The 24,296-nt window shown below is 33.7% G+C and overlaps 2 protein-coding genes across 2 annotated transcripts in view; both read right to left on the bottom strand.

Moving 5' to 3' along the window:
- LOC121736848 overlaps positions 1 to 24,296 on the bottom strand; it is a 628,730-nt gene that overhangs the window by 544,740 nt on the left and 59,694 nt on the right. The window lies entirely within an intron of this gene.
- Positions 1,617 to 6,034, bottom strand: LOC121736849. Its single transcript, XM_042128299.1, has 2 exons — positions 5,249 to 6,034; positions 1,617 to 4,405 (listed from the first exon to the last, which is right to left on the bottom strand). The coding sequence occupies exons 1-2, from the start codon at positions 5,306 to 5,308 to the stop codon at positions 1,826 to 1,828; spliced, it is 2,640 nt and encodes an 879-aa protein (XP_041984233.1). The 5' UTR covers positions 5,309 to 6,034; the 3' UTR covers positions 1,617 to 1,825.

The following is a 24,296-nucleotide window of genomic DNA, read 5'->3' as shown; positions in this document are numbered from 1 at the left end:
TAATAGAAAATAGCTTCTTATCAGAAGTGGGATCAGAAACAAGATGACTACTGATAGCAATGGGATTGTTATGGGACCCCATTGTCGAATTCCAGCCCCATGTGGGTGTGGGGTTGTTGATTGAAAATCGTGTCGGAACAGTTAGAAATTCATTATTGAGTAGATTACATCTGGGGACGATATGTTTGAAAAAAGCCGTTAAATATGTATTATATTATCCGTAATATTTTATACTAGAGATCGCCCAATGGTCGAAATTCGACTTTACTTGTAACGACATTAGGACTACTACCTATATATTGTAAAAAAATATTGACTTTATCATAGTTTTTTTCAATTCTTGTCTCTGGGACGCAGCTGATCTCAGACTGGCCATTTAAGCATTGTCTTATAGTATCTAAAATGAAATAAAAAAAAATATAATCCATTCTCAATTTGTCAACTTTTTTTTTTTTATGAAATAAGGGGGCAAACGAGCAAACGGGTCACCTGATGGAAAGCAACTTCCGTCGCCCATGGACACTCGCAGCATCAGAAGAGCTGCATGTGCGTTGCCGGCCTTTTAAGAGGGAATAGGGTAATAGGGGAGGGTAGGGAAGGGAAGGGAATAGGGGAGGGTAGGAAAGGGAATAGGGTAGGGGATTGGGCCTCCGGTAAACTCACTCACTCGGCGAAACACAGCGCAAGCGCTGTTTCACGCCGGTTTTCTGTGAGAACGTGGTATTTATCCGGTCGAGCCGGCCCATTCGTGCCGAAGCATGGCTCTCCCACGTATGTTGTTGTCAACTTGTTGTTAACAGACTTTAACCAAAAATAAATATTTTTGGTTAAAGTCTGTTTAAATAGGCATGTCACTCAAAAATCTGTCATCTTTCCTAGTAGTAGTCTGTGTGTATCGTTTTATTTGTTAAAAATATATATCGTCCCCGTAGAAGGAAAACTAAATAACTCCGATTTTGCAGTTTTGAGATAATCGCGATTTAGTGTTTTTTTTTCAGTTTATGCTCATTTGTTAAAAAATGCGAGACAATTTTACTGTAGATAATTTTATATTTTGTGGACCTGATTACCTCTTACATTATGCTTAAACAAAGTGGACTTTATCTATAACTATAATAAAATAAAACATATAAAATCAAGTTATTTAATTTTGCCACAACTACTATTTCTAACGTTACTGCAGTTATCTATATATTTCGGCTACTTATTTAGTTTTCCCACAACCTAGATTCATCTGGTAGAGGAAAACAAGGCGAAATAAATGTAGTTATTGAATTTATCCAACCTGAAATACGCTTAAATGTAAAAGTTGATCATTTATTTATTACTTTGTTATTGTTAAATTATTGTTACAGCTGGTGCTATATAAAATAAAATGCTGTAATTTGACATAAAATTATTTATTAAATCAATAGGTAACAAATCAAAAGAAATTATTTAGAAAATGAACTACAAATCAAAGGTAAGTATAACAATAATTATAAACTTTAAAATAACTCAAAACTTACAAATAAAAATAATTCTGAATTGGTAATTAGGTAACTGAAACACAACTAATAGACTGTGCGCTATCTGACTGATCAGTCTATGATATAAAATTAAAAAAAACCAATATGACTCTGTCATTAGTCATCAGGTACATTGAGTACAACAATCAACAAACTCGTAAAATACATTTCTTAGAATTGTTAATCTTACATATTAAAATAAAACATTTGCAACTCAAAACAATTAAAATCACGGTACTTATTAGATGCTTAAAGGTAAAGAGAGAGAAAACTTTTGTTTTAAGAGACATAATTATAAATGGTGGGCCAAAATAAGTTTAATCATCGACTTCAGATAAATCACTGCAGCAGGTTGGAGTACCCTGGCCTTCGCTTAAACATGGTAAACCTTCGTACCAGCCGTGAAGCTCTTTAGGAATGATATTTTTCTTACAAAGCTGTAAAAGGTCTTTCTTCTTTTGTTTGGTTATAGGAAGATATTGTTGATATGCCCGGGGAAGATCTTCAGCGCTTATGGTTGGCATTTCAGAGTTTTGAGTTCTTCTAGTCGATCTTCCTGGTTTACAAATAGCATTTAATAAATTATAGGGTCCATCATAATTGTATCTGTATTTAATATAACCAGGTAAATCCTTTTCAAATCTGAGACATTTAATTTTTAACCAACACACCTTCTCCCCGTTTTCCGATATAGATTTGTTTTTAATTATTTTTGAACAAAGTGATTTTACATCAATCATGTCTTGATACGACAATTCAGTTACTTTATACGGAGTCACATTTTTATTTTGTCTTTTTGATCTTGCCCGCTGCATAATTCCTTTCCAATCTGTAATAGAATAAGTGTCTGTGTACTTTTTTTCTTTTTCTATAGCGCTATGCATCGAATCTACTTCCATATAGCTGTGACCACTTTCGAGATACTTTTGTTCTAACACTTTTATTGTCTCATGCGTGTGTACTAAGTACAATAAAAATGCTGCTATGTACTGGTTCCGGTTTTGCCCCGAGCATGTGTCTGAATAAATCGTGACGTGCGTAACAGCCTCGGGTAGATTCTTAATCCATAAATAAATAGCAGATGCTATTTCCACACTGCCTCTTTTTCCGTTTATTTCTGTCCAGATCATACAGTGAGCGTCATTCTGTGGGGGCTTAAACTGATAAATAGATAAATTATATAAATTTAATTTTCTGGAATAATACATTAAACTATCTGCAGTCGATGGAATCTGCAGTAGACTTTGCAAGTCCATGGTGACACACAAATATGAACCATCTTCTTCTGACCTCTTTTTATCCAGCTCTTTAGATCTATAAGACGCCTCTTTTCGCTCTATATGCTGAGTATATTCATTAAGTATATTTGTATTAGTTTTATCTTTATTATAATTGTTACACGTGCTACATTGGTCTTTCTTGGGATGATAAAATGCTAAATTGTATTGTGTGCCAAATACTCTCTTATAAATGTTAAATTTAACAGGTGTTTTATTGTTCTTTTTCATTTTCTCCACATACAAATCATACATTTTTGATATTGACAAGGTAGGCTCTAAATATTTCTTGGCAGATTTTTTTCTACAGTAATGGGAATCCATTACAGGAAAACTTTCAATATGATTTTTTACTTCTTCTATCTGTTCTTCAGGAGTTTTGTTTATAGGTGGTTGTTTGCCACGGTTATCCATTTTTGTGAATGCACCATTATTATCCACATGTTTTACTGCAGTTTCGATAGGACCAGTAGAAATACACAGAGTAGACATAAAAAAGTTCTTACACACTCGTTCAAACACATTCTTATTTTTATAAAAACCATATTCTCTGCTGGTACTTCTTTGTTTGTCGATCGGTACAGATTTTCTAGCAGTCTGCACCGGTTTGATGTTGATGCGCCTAAGCAAAAACTCTTTTTGTAGCTTATAATCTTGTATAGACCAGTAGGATTTGCAAATTTCTTCACGCTCGTTTTGTGTAAACTTTTCTGTGCATTTTTGACGGCAATTATTACTGCATTTAGGATTTTTAGGCATTTTAGCTGCACAAAGCTTTCCAGTTTTACTCTTATATGGCAAACATTTTCGTTTCTTCTCCAACTCTTTGTTTCTTTTCCAATTTGATTGATTTTTTTTCTTCCATCTGTATATTTCTTTTTTCTTATTTTCTGTTTCTATTTCTGTATCTGTTGTTTCTGCAATTGTGACATTGATTCTTCTGTCGGGGCTAACTGGTGAGACTTGGCCTAAAGGAGTTTTAATAATAGTGCGAGTTGTAATTTTACCTCTTTCATCTTCAGAATCACTCGAGGAAATATATATACCTTCAAATCTCTTAACTCTTTTTTTCTTCTTAGCTTCTGCAATATTGATATTCATTGAAGACCTACGTTTCTTTTCTATTTTATTTTCTTCTTCTGAGTCCGGAATCCACGACGATCCAGAATCAGAAAAAAGTTCTTCATCTGTTGAAGGTGGCATGGTTTCGACACCCGAAATGGGACTTGACCCTCTGACACTTTTATAGTTGAATAATATTATGTTGTCATCTTCACTTAAATTAATTTTACTGCTACACAAAGACATGGGACTAACATTTACGGGCATAGGTGCTGATTGGGGTGGTTTAATGTTATTAGTATTATTTTCGCTAGGCATTATTGATGCTGGGGCCGATTCACATGTAATAATTTTAAATTCGTCATTTTCAGGTAGACTAAGAACACCTGGAAGGATTTTATTATGATTTTTTTCTATTGTAATATTATCAACATTGAAATTTATGTCGTTCCAAACATGATTGTTAATATCGGATGGTGATTTCTGGCATGTTATAATATTATGTTTTTCTGGGCTGACTGTACTTTGGTCTTGTTGTTTTACTGGCTTATTTTCACCCTAAAACAATAAAAAATCTGTATTATAGGTATTCAATTACGAAAAAAGAAAAACAATAATAGTGTGACAAGAGTATGCAGATTACGTAGTGATAGCATGTAAATAAAGTTTAAAACTGAAAATGCTCGCTGCCGGCCACTGCCATCCGGTGTAGCTTGGCCCTATAAAAATAATAATATCCTTGGACGTTTCACACCACGTCAGTCTGGCCCCGTACTTAGTATCCGAAGAACTTGTATCACGGGTACCAGACAACGGGAAATATATTTAATATTTGTATACTATACAATATACATAATAATATATTTAATACTATACATACATATACTATACATAATAATAGATTTTTATTATATTATAAACATAATAATATTATTTAATACACATCCATGACAGGAACACAGGAAACTTTTTGTTTCATCGGCGGGATTTGAACCCGCGACTTCCGGCGTTTATCGTCGACGCGCTCCCCACTGAGCCTCAGAGGTCGTCAAATCTATGTCTACTTAGTTTGAATAAAATTGTGTGTAAAGTGGATCAAAACCGAATCGAAATAGTTCAAAATACCTAGCAAAAACAATTCATGCAACAAGTTAAAAGTAGCCTTAAGCCTAAAGCTTAAAGATCAAAATTCAAATAACGCCTGAAGAGTTATTTACTTCTCCCACATCTTAAAATTATTCATAATAGTATGAAAGTTCATTTAACTAATAAAGCGCGAAAAAAATAAAGTAATAATTTCGGTAATAAGATGACATAAATCAGTCTTGGTTTAATAGAAGATGCACTTAAGAGTTTTTCTACTTACTATTTTATTGGTTCTAAATTATTGTAGCTACATACCTTAGGTAAATTATCTTCCTTTCGGCACATTTTCACCATAAATCTACCCCGCGAATCCATTATAGCATAAAATCTTACTTTCACTATGGTCACTAAGTAAACGCATTAGAAGGTCACGCATTACCGTATAAAGTGCTAGTGACGCGTGCGAGCATTGCAGTCGCATGCGCTCACCCCCGCGCTTCCCCCGCGCTCTTCCTCGTTCCGATTCATTGCATAAACACTACAATATTTCGCGCCAAATTCTCTTAAAAATTTAATAACTTTTGTCACGTACATTTTATCTTTATGGCAATTATAAATAACTTAATCTATTTAATTGTATTTGCCTATCATCTCGTAATTAATAATCATCTAGTTGTGGAAGAAATAGATAACATCAAGTATTTATAAAGTAATGATTTTTTTGCCAGAATTCTGAGTAGGACAATTAAATAAATACAGTTATTTAGTTTTCCTAGAACTTTGTTAGTTTTGTGATAGATATAGCAAATTGAGGCAAAATTCAACAACTTGTTTTATTTAATTTATCGAAAATTCAACTTATCATTGACCACAGTTATTGATTTATTTAATGAGTTGTTTATTTTTCCTTCAAAAAATTAGAGTTAGTTTGAAGATGTGTATTTTTCCATCTGAACGACAAAAATAGCTATATTTTTGGAACGAAATAAGATAGGAAGACCCCTGTTAGACTCAAACATGCGTCGTGTTTTGGGTGATTTAAAAATAGGGAAAAGTGAAAATCGCCAAAAATCGAGTTATTTAGTTTTCCTTCTACGGGGACGATATGATAAAAGCATAATTTTAAAATAATATTGGCTCGATGCACTCCTTCACCATATAAACTATAACTGTGCGAAATTTCATGAACCTACGTTTCCCCATTTTTCGTAAAAAGGGTTACAAAGTTTTTCTCTCACGTATTAATATATAGATGTTTGTATGTTACATTTTCACTAGCTAGTTTTATCGTTTTATTATATCGATTTAGGTTAAATTTCGTCACGGAAAAATGTACGGTTCCCGTGCATTTTCCCAAAATGAGGTTGGATGTAAAAATATAGTTTCAAATTACAACGCGAATTTAATAATTTAAGAACTTAAATAAGTCCTTGAAACTCATAATTTATCGAAAATAAAAATGCTACAGAAGCAGATTAACTTATTTTGGAGCAAAAATTTTATTTAAGTACTAATTTAGTTTAGCAAAATATAATTATTTTCTCTTATAAAAATATTTAATATAAACTTTACTACTACGCCTGTAAAATTCTTGTTGTCCTTAATAAAAACTGGAGCACAATAAAACGGCGAAAATTATTGAAGACATGAGTGCATGTACCGGGTAACTAACGTTTTACAACATAAGAGCAATTCAAAGCAGAGCAAACTCTTTTGAGTGGTAACTGGTAATTTCTAGGCTTATATATCTAGCTATACAATACGCCTCCGTGGTCTAGTGGTATAGAGCGCGGCTCTTGACTCGGAGGTCGTGGGTTCGATTCCCACGTTGGTAACATGTTATTTCCAAGTTTGGTTAGGACAGTGCCGGCTGATCACCTGATTGTCTGACAAGTAAGATGATCCATGCGTCGGATGGGCATGTAAAAAGTCGGTCCTGCGCCTGATCTCTCGCCGGTCGTGTCGGTCTTCTGTCCCACTGGGTTATGAGAGTAAAGGAATAGAGAGTGCTCTTGTGTACTGCGCACACACTTGGGCACTATAAAATTACTCCTGCTTAGCTGGCCTGGTTTCAATGAAACCGGCCACCGTCACCGAAACCGGTGTGGGAGCTATCATTATATATACAAAGAGTATTATTGGTTTTGAATAATTTTCACGATCCTAAAGCCTCAATTTATACAAAAAACTCAATTTCAAAAAGTTTTCAAATTGTTTCTTTTTTTTTGTTGGTGCGCAGGGTAAGGGTTGCCCTTTATGGGTGCTCCGGATTAGGGGTGTGCCTCAGTTAAGCTGAAGCACCCCGGGTGTATGAGATTCCCGGCGAGAAGCGCCGGGCTTACCCACTAAAACCACCTGCGGTTTGCCTTCAGCCGTATACGGAGGGATGTCCTGGGTTTTTTTTTTATTATTAAATAAGGGGGCAAACGAGCAAACGGGTCACCTGATGGTAAGCAACTACCGTTGCCCATGGACACTCGCAACATCAGAAGAGCTGCAGGTGCGTTGCCGGCCTTTTAAGAGGGAATACGCTCTTTTCTTGAAGGTTTGCAGGTCGTATCGGTCTGGAAATACTGCTGGTGACAGTTCATTCCAGAGTTTTACAGTGCGCGGCAGAAAGTTACGCAAAAAACGCACTGTGGAAGACTGCCACTCATCAAGGTGATGAGGATGGTATGTTTTTCGCGTGGGACGATAGCGAAAAGTTGCAGGTGGTATGATTCCGAACAATTCCTCAGAGCACTCCCCGTGATACAACCGATAGAGGATGCAGAGTGAAGCTACATCTCGGGGTAATTCCAGGGGCTCCAAGCTGTTTGAAACACTATGGCAGTCAACAATTCGAGCAGCCCTTTGTTGGATGCGATCCAGAGGGAGCAGTTGGTATTTTGGCGCCCCTGCCCAGATATGAGAACAATATTCCATATGAGGCCGAACCTGCGCCTTGTAGAGTTGTAGGCGGTGGTCCGGACTGAAGTACTGTCTCGCTCTGTTAAGTACACCAAGCTTCTTCGTCTGGATCTGTCTAACATAGGAATCCTTCCACGACAGGCCGGTCTACCTCATAAGGGACCGGACTTCCACCAAGTTAGGAAACGCTTCGGCGAACTGAAGCGTTCCCCTCGGCGCCGGGACTACCTAAGTCGGGCAGGTTCCCATCCTTTCCCGGAGCCCCGATTAGACAGAAGTTTTGAGGTTCGCATAGCGACGCCTCCGCACTCCCGTCCTAGGCCGGCGGAGCGGAACGGAAGATGGGTCATCCTCACTATTACGCTCCGCTTCAAATTGTTACCTGCTTCATCCACTCATGACTACAATTGTGAAGGTATATGCATAAACGCTACGTTTGCAAATAACTAAAATTCAAATTGCCGTAGGACATCGTTAACTTCATGTTAACGATGGTGAAAGAAGCGTTTTTACTTTTTAATTAAAAATGGTTTAACATACCTTCACAAAATGACGCTTGCGTCGCCTTGATATTAAAACGTTTTATGTTCTTACCCGACTTCTGTAAAAGAGGCATGTGTTTAACTAAGTAGTAGGTACTTATATTCTCTACCAATGATATTCTACTTATACAGATATGTTACGTCCATACTATTTTCCGGCTTAAATCTCTTCCGAACAATTTTCAAATTCAAAATTGCAAACATTGACAAATTTGACAGATAAGTGAAACAAAAGATACGAAAAACCATTTACACAAAAGAGACAGTTCTATTTTTAAACGTCAAATCGTATCGCTGTCTCTTTTTTCGCCTGAGCTATGACGAAAATTCGATTTTTTCCAGATCGTTCGAAAAAATAATTGAAAATGTAAATAATCGAGGTATTTATTGCAATCAAGACATGTGGTAAGAGATTCCATGTGTTTTGTTTACTTTCGAGTTATAATTGGTACATTTTCGAAACACGCACGACGTCATTTTCAATTTATTTAGGTAAGACAAGACGTGGCACGTTCGTGACTGCGCTCGATGCAGACTAAACAACAGACGGCCCAATTGGGCCGTATTTGAATCTTCACATATCTGCTTTGTGTTTTTCATCATTGTTCTCTACCTACAAGTTTGTAGTTCTTCTAAAGTACTCTCGAATAGTTCTTGCTTGTGTTCTCGCGGTGTAGCGACCAAAACGCAAGATAGCACGGACGCATATACTTAAATACTGATGAAATGATACTGTTAAGGCCATCCCCTGAGCTAACGACCTTGACCATACATTTGCCGTGTTGCCGAGATCACTCCAAAATCCTATTTTTTTACTTATCTTAATACTTTTTCTTTTTACTTATTACCTAGTTCAAAATTGACCTAAAAAATTTAAACGGCAAATATTTTGTCGATCCAGTGGCGTGTGTTTCGAATAAACGTAATTTGTAAATACTAGGGAAATACTTAATGTATGCTTGAATTTAAATAAATTGGTATTACTTTGGAAGCTGACGAGTATAATAAACAAAAATTGGAAATTAATAACGGAGAAAGGAATGTTCATAATAATATGCTGAAGATTATTGCTGTATTTATAATTTTGTAGCTTTCAAATTATGAGTTAATAAGACTCTTAAAACGGTAAATTACGGCATCTCCGTAGCGGGAGCATCTTAAAGCCTTAATATGAATTTTCTATGACACCACACTTTGGAGTAACTGTTAAAACTTAAAGTGTAAGTAAAGAAGAAGCCAAAGGCCAAATCCTGAATATAGTACGAGCTATGATATATAACATAGAGATAACTACCCCATTATTCCGAGACGGTTTAATCTCGAAACTGTCAGCTTTCCGAGATTTAAGTTACGTGGAGTTCCTTAGCCAAAACTTCCCAGGGCAAATCAAAATGTTACTTATTATGAAACTTCCCCAATCACACTTCATTCTGACAGAAATAGTTTTCTCGGAGCTTCGCTATGAGATATATTGCCTGCGTAGTTAACACTTCAAATACGAAGTTCTTCCATTTTACGTATTATACATCTATCATCATAATATTAATACGCGAACGAAAAACTTTGTAACCCTTTTTACGAAAAATGGGGAAACGTAGATGCATGAAATTTTGCACAGTTATAGTTTATGGGCATTTTCAAAAAAATGTGTACCCCTGGTTTTTACCTTGTCCCTTGACTTCGCTACAGATTATTTGTAAAAAATTACATACTAACATTTTGTAATTTTAATGTAGGAGCAAAAACAAGTTTTCTTTTATTAAAATACATTCACGTTTGTATAAAATTTTATTTAGTATGAGATTTATAAGGGTTTTTAAGTACCGAAACCTATTAAATTCACCTGTCCCCTTCCCAGAAGTTGTAACAAAATCTTTAATAACTATTTTTTTTCTTAAAGTAAGTTACTTAAAAACATATGTTAGATTCTTAAATACTTAATGTATCAATTGAATGTCTTGTTATTGAAAAACCTAACATAATTTAACTACAAATTAATTAAAATTATAATCATGAAAAAACAACCCGGCCGGAATGTTCGGTTTAGTGACCGTTTTTTTTAGTTTTATAAACATACTACAAAAATATTTTCGGCACTAAATGATAGCACTATATTTCATTGTACATCGAGAAACTTCAATTTGAATTTAGTAGTTAAAAATCTGCTACAAGACGCGGACGCAGGTTGGATGGTTCTTCAGGAACGGTTTATTTGTTCAGATAAGTGACCATATTTTGTAAGCATTATTATACTTTCTCCAACTGTTTTTACTGTTAACACGTTGCAAAATTAGCTTAGTATTTAGTAAAAAAAATGAAATTGTGATAACTATTATCGGTTATTTACAAACACTTTAAAAGTAAAAGAAAGTAATATTACGTGACTTCCGACTTGTGACTTTTCGTATGGTCACATATAATGGAACGGACAAGTCACAACAGGCGGAAAGCATAAGGCTTAGTTCACATTTATATAAATTATTTTTTTATTCACAGATTTTATTAAGAAAATTGGAGATTTTTAAACTGGTACGATTAACTTACAATTAATATATTTTTTATTACTTATGTGTTAAGGTGACGCCGCGTTAAAGTAAAAAACCGCTTTGGATATGTTTTAGATTGCTAGTTTTCTATGAAAGGCCGGCCCGGCCTCCCACAGAAAACAAGCAATGGAACAGCAAAAAATGGAAAGGGCGTAAGCGACAAAATAGTTTTTGTCGCGTAATTTAAAAACCATAAATACATTTCATATAAGCTATGGTCAAATTAAAGTGTATGCTTGAACCAATCCATGTATAAATTTTGGAAGCTTAAATCACTCTCCTCTGTTGGAAAAATAGGAATCCCTTTTTTTACACAGGTTTTTTTGATTGATTATTCTGTGTTATAAAAGTTGATCAATCGTGTTATGCTATGGGTAAATCAAAGACAAAGACATGATGAATACTGACAATGAACTTTAATTTCTTAGCTTTAGTCATTGCTGAGAAAAATCGATATCGCTACAAGCAAATTATCAAGGCGTCGCCTTTCCTTAACAATAACAAATATACTTACTATTTAAAATTTAAGTAAGTACCTAAAAGTTTTATTTTTTTTAATAATTTTGATTTTATTTCCACTACTTTTCTATCAGTAAAGTTGAAAATCATTTTGTGTCATTGATATTTGCAGATTTATAATAACTAGACATCAGATTATATGCATTTGCATACTTGCATATGCAAATGCATATAATGTCACATTTTAGGCGATAGTGCATATTTTGGCAATTTTTCGTTGATAGTGCATATTTCGGTAGTTTAACTTCCATGGGTATTAAGATTGCAATCGGAAAATGTTGGTAGAAAATTATTATTGGCGTATAATAAATAAATAAAAAGTCTTTATTTCAAGAAATTAAAAATCCTGGATTTTATGAAATTACAAAAATTGGCGCTTTTATTAATGTCACTACCGGAAAAGTCTTCAAAAAAATAATACATTTTAATATTAAGTGACTTTTTATTGTGCATATTTTGTGCATATTTCGACCATTTTTCGTGCATATTTGCATGGATATTTCGGCACTTTGATCGTGCATATAATCCGATGTCATTAATAACTTAGGAATTCGTAGACATGTGAACACATCTTTATGATTATGAGATGTTCGTCCCTCTAATTATTGAAGTTAAATCTATGAAATCAAAGAATTTTTTACTTTTATAAGTAGTGCAACAACAAAAATGTTTAAATAAAAGGTTTTTGTGTTATATAAACTTGTTTAAATATGTTAAATATTACTTACTCATGTAAAAAAATGAAAAATAACCTAGTGGGTAGGTCACATAGTCACATTATGGATTAAAAATAATTGCTACTCTTGTTGATCCTTGAAATTATCTATATTTTTTTTAATAAACAATTAAATATGCATTTCACTAGATTAAATAAACGAAGAAATCCATTTATTGCTGTATTTTTTTGTATTAAATTATATTTTACATTTAGTCGCACAACGGAATCTGATTCGTCGAAAATTCGATTTTGTTTCAATAATATCAGAATAATATAACGTTTTCAGCGTTCTTTTTAACTTATTCCATTAGTTCAATATTTGTCCTTGTATATGACATTCAAATAAAGGTAAATAAATGACCTTAAAAAATATAGACATATTTTTGCAAGGGTACACGTTTTTTTGAAAATGCCCTTATATGGTGAAGGAGTGCATCGAACTAATATTATTTTGAAATTATGCTTTTATCATACATTTTTTAACAAATAAAACATTACATACACTACAACACACACATGAGAAATGACAGATTTTTGAGTGACAAGCCTATACATATAAATAAAACTGGAGTGTCTGTTTGTAATATTAAAATAACCGTTTTTTAGTATATGCATATGAATATTTAGACGGTACTTACACCAAAATAACAATTTTTAGAATTTTTGTCTGTCTGTATGTCTGTCTGTTTGTTCCGGCTAATCTCCGAAATGGCTGGACCGATTTTGACGGGACTTTTATTGGCAGATAGCTGATGTAATAAGGAGTAACTTAGGCTACTTTTTAACCGTCTTCCAAAAAGGAAGAGGACATTTTTTTTACTTTTTTATTTTTTACCTATGTATTTAACATTTTGTTGACGCGGACGAAGTCGCGGGTAACAGCTAGTATAAAATATAAATAAAATTGGAGTGTCTGTTTGTAATATAAAAATAACCGTTTTTTACTACATGCATATGAATTAGACGGTACTTACACCTAAATAACAATTTTTAGAATTTTTGTCTGTCTGTATGTCTGTCTGTTTGTCCCGGCTAATCTCCGAAGTGGCTGGACCGATTTTGACGGGACTTTTATTGGCAGATAGCTGATGTAATAAAGAGTAACTTAGGCTACTTTTTAACCGAGTTCCAAAAAGGAGGAGGATATTTTTTTACTTTTTTATTTTTTACCTATGTATTTTACATTTTGTTGACGCGGACGAAGTCGCGAGTAACAGCTAGTTATACATATATTTAAGAATACGTAGATAATAATCTCTGAATACTTATAAAGTAGAATATAGATGAACTAGAATTACTTTTATATATAACTAAAGATTTTATTACAGGTATTTAACAAGTTAGTATTAGGCACAAGACCTGACTTTTAACGTGTCCATCCGACGCGTGAATCATCTTAGGTCTGTTAGACAATCAGGTGAACAGCCTGTATTGTCCTAACCTTTGGATAAAACAAGTTTCTAACGCGGGAATCGATCCAATGACAGTCAAAAGCCACCCTCGAAACCACTGGACCACGGAGGCGTACATTCTCAACAAATTAGTTAACACGTGTCGGAAGAGGCGGGTGAATTGCAGGCAAATTGCGAGGATAGCTACTTGATCCTGTACAAATATATCAAGAAATCCGCCTACTTATCTCCATTAAAACTTTTTCCGGGAAAATTACGAACTTCCCAGGAGCAGGAAAACAAACATAACTTTCGGAATGGTAAAATTAATTAATTAGAATACTCCCAAATTGGGAGAATAAAAATTATCGTTGTAACCTTCTGTCTTAAGTACTTATCAGATTTTTATTGAAGTCTAGAATACCCTATTAATACTGGACTTCGCAAAATTTGTCTTACACTTCTTTGCCTTTATTATTTATAATTGGAGTCTAGAAAGCACTATTACTGGATTTCCTTCCTTTTTATCGATAAAAATTGTTATTTTTTCCTCTACAACAGGGTAAACAAATCTGAAGATTAAGACGGCATCGAGAGAAAACTCATTAAGACAAAACATGCTTGTCTTTTAAAGTAAATGCCAAAGAATTTTAATTAAAATAGACTTGGGAGTTCCTTTAAGAAAAAAGCTATTAAAAGTTCGATGTGACAGGACAAAAGCATATCGATTCTTCGACAGAATAATAATTATTGATGGGTGTAATTGGAGAACCTAGGGAGCAAGTTTTAGCTCTAGCTCTGAGGAAAATTCAATTTACAAGATTCAAACTATTTTTTTTCATAATATATTTAAAAAGGAGATTGGCGAATCCTACCCACATCAGAAATTAGTGTGACTAGACAGTAAATGTACGGCGACTTGCCAACCTCCTTTAAAACGTAAGCTCCTAAACCGACAACGAAAAAAATTGCGTAAAAAAGAAAACAAGTTTATCACAATAAAACAAATCAAAAGCTAATAATATCATCCAAACGTCTATATTAAAATTCCCCTTATCAACTCAACACTGACATCCTCAGAACTCCCAGAATATTCTGCGACGGCGTAATTTTAAATTAGGATCTTGTGCTCAGGGCCGGATCTACCATAAGCTTTGTCCACACTGTGCCTTTTTTTGTTTATCAAGGGCATGCGTTATAGCGCAGTCAACATCGCACGTGAGGCGTGCCCGCGACGCTACGACACTTTTCTTTCCAACGCGGGTGGATTTTGACTCATTCAATTATTGAATATGCCAAACGAAAATTTAATAAAAAGATGATAACGAAAATTGAAGATGAAATTGCATAATGTGGACATAGCTATATGGATTTTGGGGCTCAAGCCCAAGGCCCCGTGAATTCGAGGGTCAAACTAAGTCAAGGTTAGAAACAGACAGTTAATGCGAAAGAATTCATCATTAAGAAAATTAAGCAGTGTGGTGCGAATTAATCAAATGTATTTAGATCATTTAATTCAAGTCTAATTTAGGTATCGATACTTCGAACTGACAGTTAAAATGTAATTGCCCTAGTAGTTATTAGCCAAGGAACCTCAAAGTTACAGTCCGGCCCTGGACATTATTACTAAGACTTCGCTGTCTGCCCTTCCGATCGTTCGTCACCAGGCTGTATCTAGAGAACTGCGATAGCTAGACAGTTGTGACTTTCAAAGAGCCCAAGCAGAACCGTACCGTGAGTTTAGGGGGCCCTAAACTCACGGTCCGGCCCTGCTTGCGCTCATTTTTTCGTCGAACAACCCTCCGCGCCGCTGGCTCGCCGGGGTGACAAGTTTAATCTAAACTTGGGTCGAATAGGCCCCGACGATTACAACTTTGAAGTGTTATTTTAATGAGGTTTTTATACCCATTTCAATATTGTACACGTGAATTTCGTAATTAACTGCCAATTATTATGTGATTTCCTCCAACTTTGCGCATTGTCCTGAATAATAAAGCTGTAATGTTTTGAGTTGGACCTTTAAATAGCTTGTACTTTTATAGGCCACGATTAGGCCGAGGACGTCATTCATTTGGGTCGCAAAATATGGGAAAAGGTATCTTACTTCAACAAGGTCTATTTATTTAAAATTATTTTAATTTTTTATAGTCTCGCTAAAACTGGAGATCAGCTGAACGGATTTGGCTAATTTTAGTCTTGAAATGTTAGTGGAAGTCCAGGGAAGATTGATAAGGACTTAGAAGGAAAGTTATAAGAAGTTCAGAAATCAGAAACAAACGATTTAGGGGCTTTTAATAGTTGTGAATTATTCCATGAATGTAATAATAATATTATTATTCAAAGATTACGCTTGTCCCACCACATACCTATGATTCAAAAGCCTTATGATATAACATTTTATTCAGCATGGTGATGATAGATGTATGATTTGTGAATAGACTCTTTCAAATCTAGAGGATTAGCCGTGTATTCAAGTGTCCCAGCATACTTGGAATAAGATTATTTAAGAATAGGTGTACAATTTTATGTTTGACCTTGAAGTTAAGGTTGTCAGTAGCAGATGCTGATTATTTTGCTGGGAGAATAGCATGTATAAAAGTGGTAGAAGGATCTTGGTTGATGACTAACTAGAAGACGCCCGCAACTCCGTTGCGCTAAAATTCGTTTATCGCGCGAGAACCATACATTTTCCGGGATAAAAAGTATCCTATGTCCTTTCCCGGGACTCAAATGTATCTCCGTACCAAATTTCAGCAAAATCGATTCAGCGGTTTAGGCGTGAAGAGGTAACAGACAAACAGACAGACACACTTTCGCATTTATAATATTAGTATGGAAGTATGGATTGAAACCGTCTATTTCAAGACCTTTAGTAAATTATTTGCCACAACACACTACTTTCCTAAGAGAAGTCTCTGCACCCAAAAATATCTTCAGACTCATATTATCTTCTATAAAACTTCAAAAAATTTAGGACAAAACCTTCCATATCCTTTACAACCTCCTAATATTTTCAGGGCAAAACTTTTTACATCAAAACCCCTAATCGTTATAGTTTCCAACAAAAACCTTTGTCCCCTCGAAAAAACCGCCAATGGATTGGACATTAGTACAAATGCCTCAAAGTGGCTCAAGTTATTGAACTTCCAACCGGCTCAAACGACGCAACGATCGCTTCGCACGATCACCCAAATTTCACTTTGATTTTCGGAGATTTAAGTTGCGTTGTCGCTAAAGTGGGTCACTCTGACCCAGGATGGTAAATATCTAGACAAATCGAGAAATAATTAAATGTTAGGAAACTTGTGCTAAGAATAGTGCATGAAAGCAGGTGCCGATTTAATTTATGCATGTTATAATATCGAAAAAGTTTTGTCACATCCTCGCGTCTAAACACGGTAGTGAGTAGTCCATTAATTTCGCGCTAATAAATAGCCCTACTAAACACGTAAGGGGGCATTTTCAAAAAAATGTGTACCCCTGGTTTTTACCTTGTCCCTTGACTTCGCTACAGATTATTTGTAAAAAATTACATACTAACATTTTGTAATTTTAATGTAGGAGCAAAAACAAGTTTTCTTTTATTAAAATACATTCACGTTTGTATAAAATTTTATTAAGTATGAGATTTATAAGGGTTTTTAATTACCGAAACCTATTAAATTCACCTGTCCCCTTCCCAGAAGTTGTAACAAAATCTTTAATAACTATTTTTTTTCTTAAAGTAAGTTACTTAAAAAACATATGTTAGATTCCTAAATACTTAATGTATCAAATGAATATCTTGTTATTGAAAAATCTAACATAATTTAACTACAAATTAATTAAAATTATAATCATGAAAAAACAACCCGACCGGAATGTTCGGTTTAGTGACCGTTTTTTTTAGTTTTATAAACATACTACAAAAATATTTTCGGCACTAAATGATAGCACTATATTTCATTGTACATCGAGACACTTCAATTTGAATTTAGTAGTTAAAAATCTGCTACAAGACGCGGACGCAGGTTGGATGGTTCTTCAGGAACGGTTTATTTGTTCAGATAAGTGACCATATTTTGTAAGCATTATTATACTTTCTCCAACTGTTTTTACTGTTGACACGTTGCAAAATTAGCTTAGTATTTAGTATAAAAAATGAAATTGTGATAACTATTATCAGTTATTTACAAACACTTTAAAAGTAAAAGAAAGTAATATTACGTGACTTCCGACTTGTGACTTTTCGTATGGTCACATATAATGGAACGGACAAGTCACAACAGGCGGAAAGCATAAGGCTTAGTTCACATTTTAAATATTTTTTTTTTATTCACAGATTTTATTAAGAAAATTGGAGATTTTTAAACTGGTACGATTAACGTACAAATATATTTTTTATTACTTATGTGTTAAGGTGACGCCGCGTTAAAGTAAAAAACCGTTTTGGATATGTTTTAGATTGCTAGTTTTCTATGAAAGGCCGGCCCGGCCTCTCACAGAAAACAAGCAATGGAACAGCAAAAAATGGAAAGGGCGTAAGCGACAAAATAGTTTTGTCGCGTAATTTAAAAACCATAAATACATTTCATATAAGCTATGGGCAAATTAAAGTGTATGCTTGAACCAATCCATGTACATTTTTGGAAGCTTCCACTCACTCTCCTCTGTTGGAAAAATAGGAATCCTTTATTTTTTACACAGGTCTATTTGATTGATTATTCTGTGTTATAAAAGTTAACCAATCGTGTTATGCTATGGGTGAATCAAAGACAAAGACATTGAAAAATCGATATCGCTACAGCCAAATTATCAAGGCGTCGCCTTTACTTAACAATAACAAATATTTAAAATTTAAGTACCTAAAAGTTTTATTTTTTAAATAATTTTAATTTTATTTCCACTACTTTTCTATCAGTAAAGTTAAAAATCATTTTGTGTCATTGATATTTTTAGATTTATAATAACTATACATCGGATTATATGCATTTGCATACTTGCATATGCAAATGCATATTATAATGTCACTTTTTAGGTGATAGTGCATATTTTGGCAATTTTGCATATCTCGGTAGTTCAACTTCCATGGGCATTAAGATTGCAATCGGAAAATGTTGGTAGAAAATTATTATTGGCGTATAATAAATAAATAAAAAGTCTTTATTTCAAGAAATTAAAAATCCTGGATTTTATGAAATTATAAAAATTGGCGCTTTTATTAATGTCACTACCGGAAAAGTCTTAAAAAAAATAATAAAATTTAATATTAAGTGACTTTTGATTGTGCATATTTTGTGCATATTTCGACCATTTTTCGTGCATATTTGCATGGATATTTCGGCACTTTGATCGTGCATATAATCCGATGTCATTAATAACTTAGGAATTCGTAGACATGTGAACACATCTTTATGATTATGAGATGTTCGTCCCTCTAATTAATGAAGTTAAATCTATGAAATCAAAGAATTTTTTACTTTTATAAGTAGTGCAACAATAAAAATGTTTAAATAAAAGGTTTTTGTGTTATAAAAACGTCTTTAAATATGTTAAATATTACTTACTCATGTAAAAAAATGAAAAATAACCTAGTGGGTAGGTCACATAGTCACACTATGGATTAAAAATAATTGCTACTCTTGTTGATCCTTGAAATAATCAAAATTTTTTTTTATAAACAATTAAATATGCATTTCACTAGATTAAATAAACGAAGAAATCCATTTATTGCTGTATTTTTTTGTACTAAATTATATTTTACATTTAGTCGCACAACGGAATCTATTTCGTCGAAAATTCGATTTTGTTTCAATAATATCAGAATAATATAACGTTTTCAGCGTTCTTTTTAACTTATTCCATTAGTTCAATATTTTTCCTTGTATATGACATTCAAATAAAGGTAAATAAATGACCTTAAAAAATATAGACATATTTTTGCAAGGGTACACGTTTTTTTGAAAATGCCCAAGGACCATGAACCATGTAAGGCCACTCTAAGGGGAAAATGCTTTTTATTCGTTTATCTACACTACTATTATAAAGAGGAAAGATTTGATTGTTTGTTTGTCTTGAATAGGTTCCGAAACTACTGGACCGATTTGAAAGATTCTTTTACCATTCGAATCCTACATTAATTCTGCTGAACATAGGCTAAATTTTATTTTGGATCTACACTACTATTATAAAGAGGAAAGATTTGATTGTTTGTTTGTCTTGAATAGGCTCCGAAACTACTGGACCGATTTGAAAGATTCTTTTACCATTGGAATCCTACATTAATTCTGCTGAACATAGGCTAAATTTTATTTTGGAAAAAAATAGGGTTCCGTAAGATATTTGGGATTTTCGGACGCAAGGTGTAAAAAATCAACCAGAAATGTTACTTTTTTCGCGTACGCTGCCTAAACTATAAAAGATAGAACCATAAAATGTTCTAAGTAATTGTAGATCTTTTAAATATCTACAAAAAAGTCTGCGACACACTATACCTATCTATGTTGAGTGAGGCACAATAACCATTATTTTATTCAAAAATCTTGAAATGTTTTTGGACTACATTTAAATGCCTTTATTTTACTCATGGCATTAATTCTTATCAAAATAAATTATTTCATTACTAAGTACAGTTAATGCAGATAATATTTGGTCTTTGAATGATTAAAATTGGACGTTTGGTTTTAATGTTATGGCGAAATTAAAATATTACGATTTCTGCTGCACGTTGCGAATTGGGCGTCGTCAAGGCGCGCCGCGCGGGTGTGCTCGCCCGGAGAGTCCACGTAAATATTAATTATTATTACATCGATCATGGGAATCGCAGACACAATAGATTTATAATATAATAGTTATGCGACAGCCGGGTGCCGCTTCATTGATGGGATAATATTATAGTGCTTCATTAATTCATTACGTTTTGAATGACTATTATTTTTGATTGCTATTATAATTAATTTCTATAACTATAAATCTCCAATAGCGGCAGCCGGCTGCCAGCATAACAATTATTGAAGATCTATTGTGTCTGCGATACCCACGATGCCGATGGAAGTATAATTAATGCATATTTTTAAATCTACACTATTTCTGCTGAACATAGGCTATAATTATTATTAAATGAGAGAAAAAAGGGAACCGTATTAACATTAATGTTAATTGTGTAAAAAAACTACCAAAATATTCCATATATTGTAAGCTTTATAAATTATAGACTCAAAGTGATGTACACAAAGCCAGGGCAGGCCGCTAGTTAACTAAATAAATTAAGAAAACAATTATCAAGTAATGCTCTGTTTTATAAGGTATCATATTATAAATCTCTTTTAAACCTAGCTTCAATAGCCATTTTATAAACTTAAATTTTATGAAGCTCTTCCAAATGGCCTTGCAAGGAACACAGTTCCAAACAAGGCCAATATTATACATTAGTCGTTTAACTTGAAAATAGAGTTACCCTTGTATTTTGAAGTGCTAGGACGACAAACAGCAAGGCATTTTATACCGAAATTCACGAAAATTACTTTTAAAATCTGCTCGTCGGCCAAAGCGTGAAAAGGTAATTTAAAATTGAATTAGGGACCTAGATCTTGTCAAAACACCTAACTTTATTTTTATTCATTTGATATAGTGTCGTTCAAACAAACCCTTGAAATTTTTTAAACTAACGCGGACTAAAAACCAATAATTTAGCTTTTTTTCGAATTGGATTTCTCGGGTAAGTAAATCAGTTGCAAAGTGGATAAGTTTGCGATAGAGATTATTAATGGTGTAATTTTTAATGGCCCGGTAAAATATGGAAGGAAAAATCTGAAAAACCCAGCAAAGATAAGTTACACCAACTTTTAATAGCATTCGTCTAAAAGCGACTATTCGTCATTGTAAAAATTTCGGATGAAAAATTTTCAAGATCAATTATTCTACTCTTCCTAAATAATTTAGTAGTAAAAGTATAAAGCTATTTAAAATATATATATATATATATATATATTAAACCAGATGATGCCCGCAACACTGTTGCGCCAAAATTTGTTTATCGCGCGGAAACCATACATTTTCCGGGACAAAAACTATCCTATGTCCTTTCCCGGGACGCAAGGTATCTCCATGCCAAAGTTCAGCAAATTCGGTTCAGCGTTTTACGCGTGAAGAGATAACAGACAGACAGACAGACAGACAGAGAGACAGACACACTTTCGCATTTATAATATTAGTATGGACTATGGAAGTATGGATACTGAGCATTTTGCCGATGGTACGAAGGCCTCAACACTAATGTTTCACTTGAAGTTAATAGTAAACTAGTTTGTCGTTTGCGACCTAACTTGGATCTTTGTAATATCTAGCCAAATCGAATTACGCCGGCAACTGTGACCCTTTGTTGTGGTCTAAGATATAGAAGACAGCGTTTGTATTAAATTAACCAGCAAGCTTTGTTACTATATTAATAATGTATTAACATTTAAAAGATTTGTAAATTAAAACACGTTTCTTCACATTTATCAGCACATGCGTGCCGTACGCGCTGCATTTTAGAATTCGTTGTATGAAATGATGTGCAACCTCGCACATTCGTCCGTACCGTACGGCGTGTAGGGTGCTGACAAAAATGCGATTAGATTTACTCTATGTAATAAAGAAACTGCATCAAGATTCGCTGTGTAGTTTTAAAGGCATATATAGTATAGGGAAAGACAGCGAGAAGCGACTTTGTTTTTATATTACATTATTGTGATTGATTTCAACTTTTCCTGAAGCGGACATTTTGCAGAGATTTAAATTAACTAGATAAGGAAAACAGCCAGAATAAGTGTGAGCAAACAGTAAATATTTATATTAATTGGAACTGACAGCCTTATGTAAATTAAAAACAAAAATTAAATATTAATCGCTACCGCTTATATTTTGTACCACAGCTAAGTTCGTTGTCGCACTTGAAACGCTATTTTCACTGCCTTTAGTAACTTGATGAATTAAGAATCTTCTGCCAGTTTATAAATCAAACAATCAGTTTGAAATTTTGCAATTTTTATGTAAATTTCTAAGAAGTTGCTACCCTACCTTCGAATTGTACGTTCACTTGTCCAAACAGATCTCTAAGTTGAGCTTTTTACCTACATAGACATATTTTTAGCTATGGTAACGTTACTTAAAAAAATCTTTGCCAATACAACCCTTGGGTCATTATAACTTTGAAGACTTGAAACATTTTAATTTTAACTGAGGCCTAGAGGTGACCACGTTTTCTGCCTTGACATGTCTATTTTGTTGGTGTCAATTTTTTCCTGGTAACGACAGTCGACAGTCGACACTATCATAGATCTCTCACGTATGTACGTGTTTATATCGTAGAGAACATCGCGCCGGTATTACAGTTGTGACAGACAAGCAGACATTGTCACAGAAATAACTGTATGCTTTAGATAACCAGACTAAACTTGTATTAAGTAGTTACTATATTTATTTATTTATTATATACCCTGGGGGGTGAGCCAAAATCTTTTTGTTTTTGCTTCGTTATAGAATCGCCGATCAAAATGTATGGAATTGACATAAGATGAGTCGAACGTCAACGTCATATTAACGAACGCTTATGTCAATTCCATACATTTTTATCGGCGATTCTATAACGAAGCGAAAACAAGAAAATTTTGGCTCACCCCCCTGTTCTACTAAACGAATTCGTTTCTTTGATATATTTTTTATGCAAATAAAATCAATGTTCAATAATAAAATAATTGTAGTGTATAAAATTGTGTAATAAAGTCTCGTTAACACGGTGTTAATTTTAAAATATACAAAAATATAATATCGAGACATTGCATACTTCCATGAGTTCCACACTAATATTATAAATGCGAAAGTGTGTCTGTCTGTCTTTCTCTATGTCTGGCTGTCTGTCTTGACGCCCAAGCCACTGACCCGACTTTGCTGAAATTTGGTAATCCCGGAAAAATGGACGGTTCCCACGCGTTAACTAATTTGGTGCAACGGAGTTGCGGGCTACAATACTAAGTTTATAATATAAACAATACTAACTAAAGGTTTGTATGTGTATTTGTAAAACTTTTAGTTTGTATTGTAAAATGCAACATATTTTGTGTCACTGACCAGTAGGCGGTTGAGGGCAAAACGCTAAATCTTCATTGGGTGTGAGTTGTGACACACAGTTTTTGGTATATTTTTATTAGTAAAATATTAACATAAAAAAAGATAAAATCTGAATTTTAATTTAAAAATTCTTCAATTGATGCCTTGTTAATAATAACCAAAAAATTACAAAAAAATGTTTTCATTGCGGTATTCATATAACCTTTTTGTATTTATCAGTTTTTATTTAAATTAAAACAAACTTTAATTAACAAGCTGAGAGTAATTAAAAATAAAATTGGTGGTTTTTTACCCGGTAAAAAAGATCCGCTTATTTAAGTACATCGAATGACGAATTTAGAGAATAATATATTGTAGAAAAAGTCTACAAAATTGAACATTTAATATTGAAACCGTCAAGTGTTAATCACTTAAAACTTATGGACTGTATTAGAAGTTACATATGAAATATAAAATAAATAAAATTATTACATTTATAGAAGAAAAGATATTGCATCCATGGCCATAAACGAAAAGTGAAGTTCCGGTGTTGCCACTTGCCAGATGAAGCGGCCAGAAGACGTCTGGGCATTTTGGCCCATTAAAATAAGTAATAACCGTGTATGATTATTCTAAATCGCGGATCGCGTACACGTAGAATGTATCGAT

This window comes from Aricia agestis, chromosome 19 (assembly GCF_905147365.1).
Source record: "Aricia agestis chromosome 19, ilAriAges1.1, whole genome shotgun sequence".
NCBI lineage: Eukaryota > Metazoa > Arthropoda > Insecta > Lepidoptera > Lycaenidae > Aricia > Aricia agestis.
Note: the sequence above shows the minus strand (reverse complement) of the source record. Positions and strands in the feature narration are given on the sequence as shown.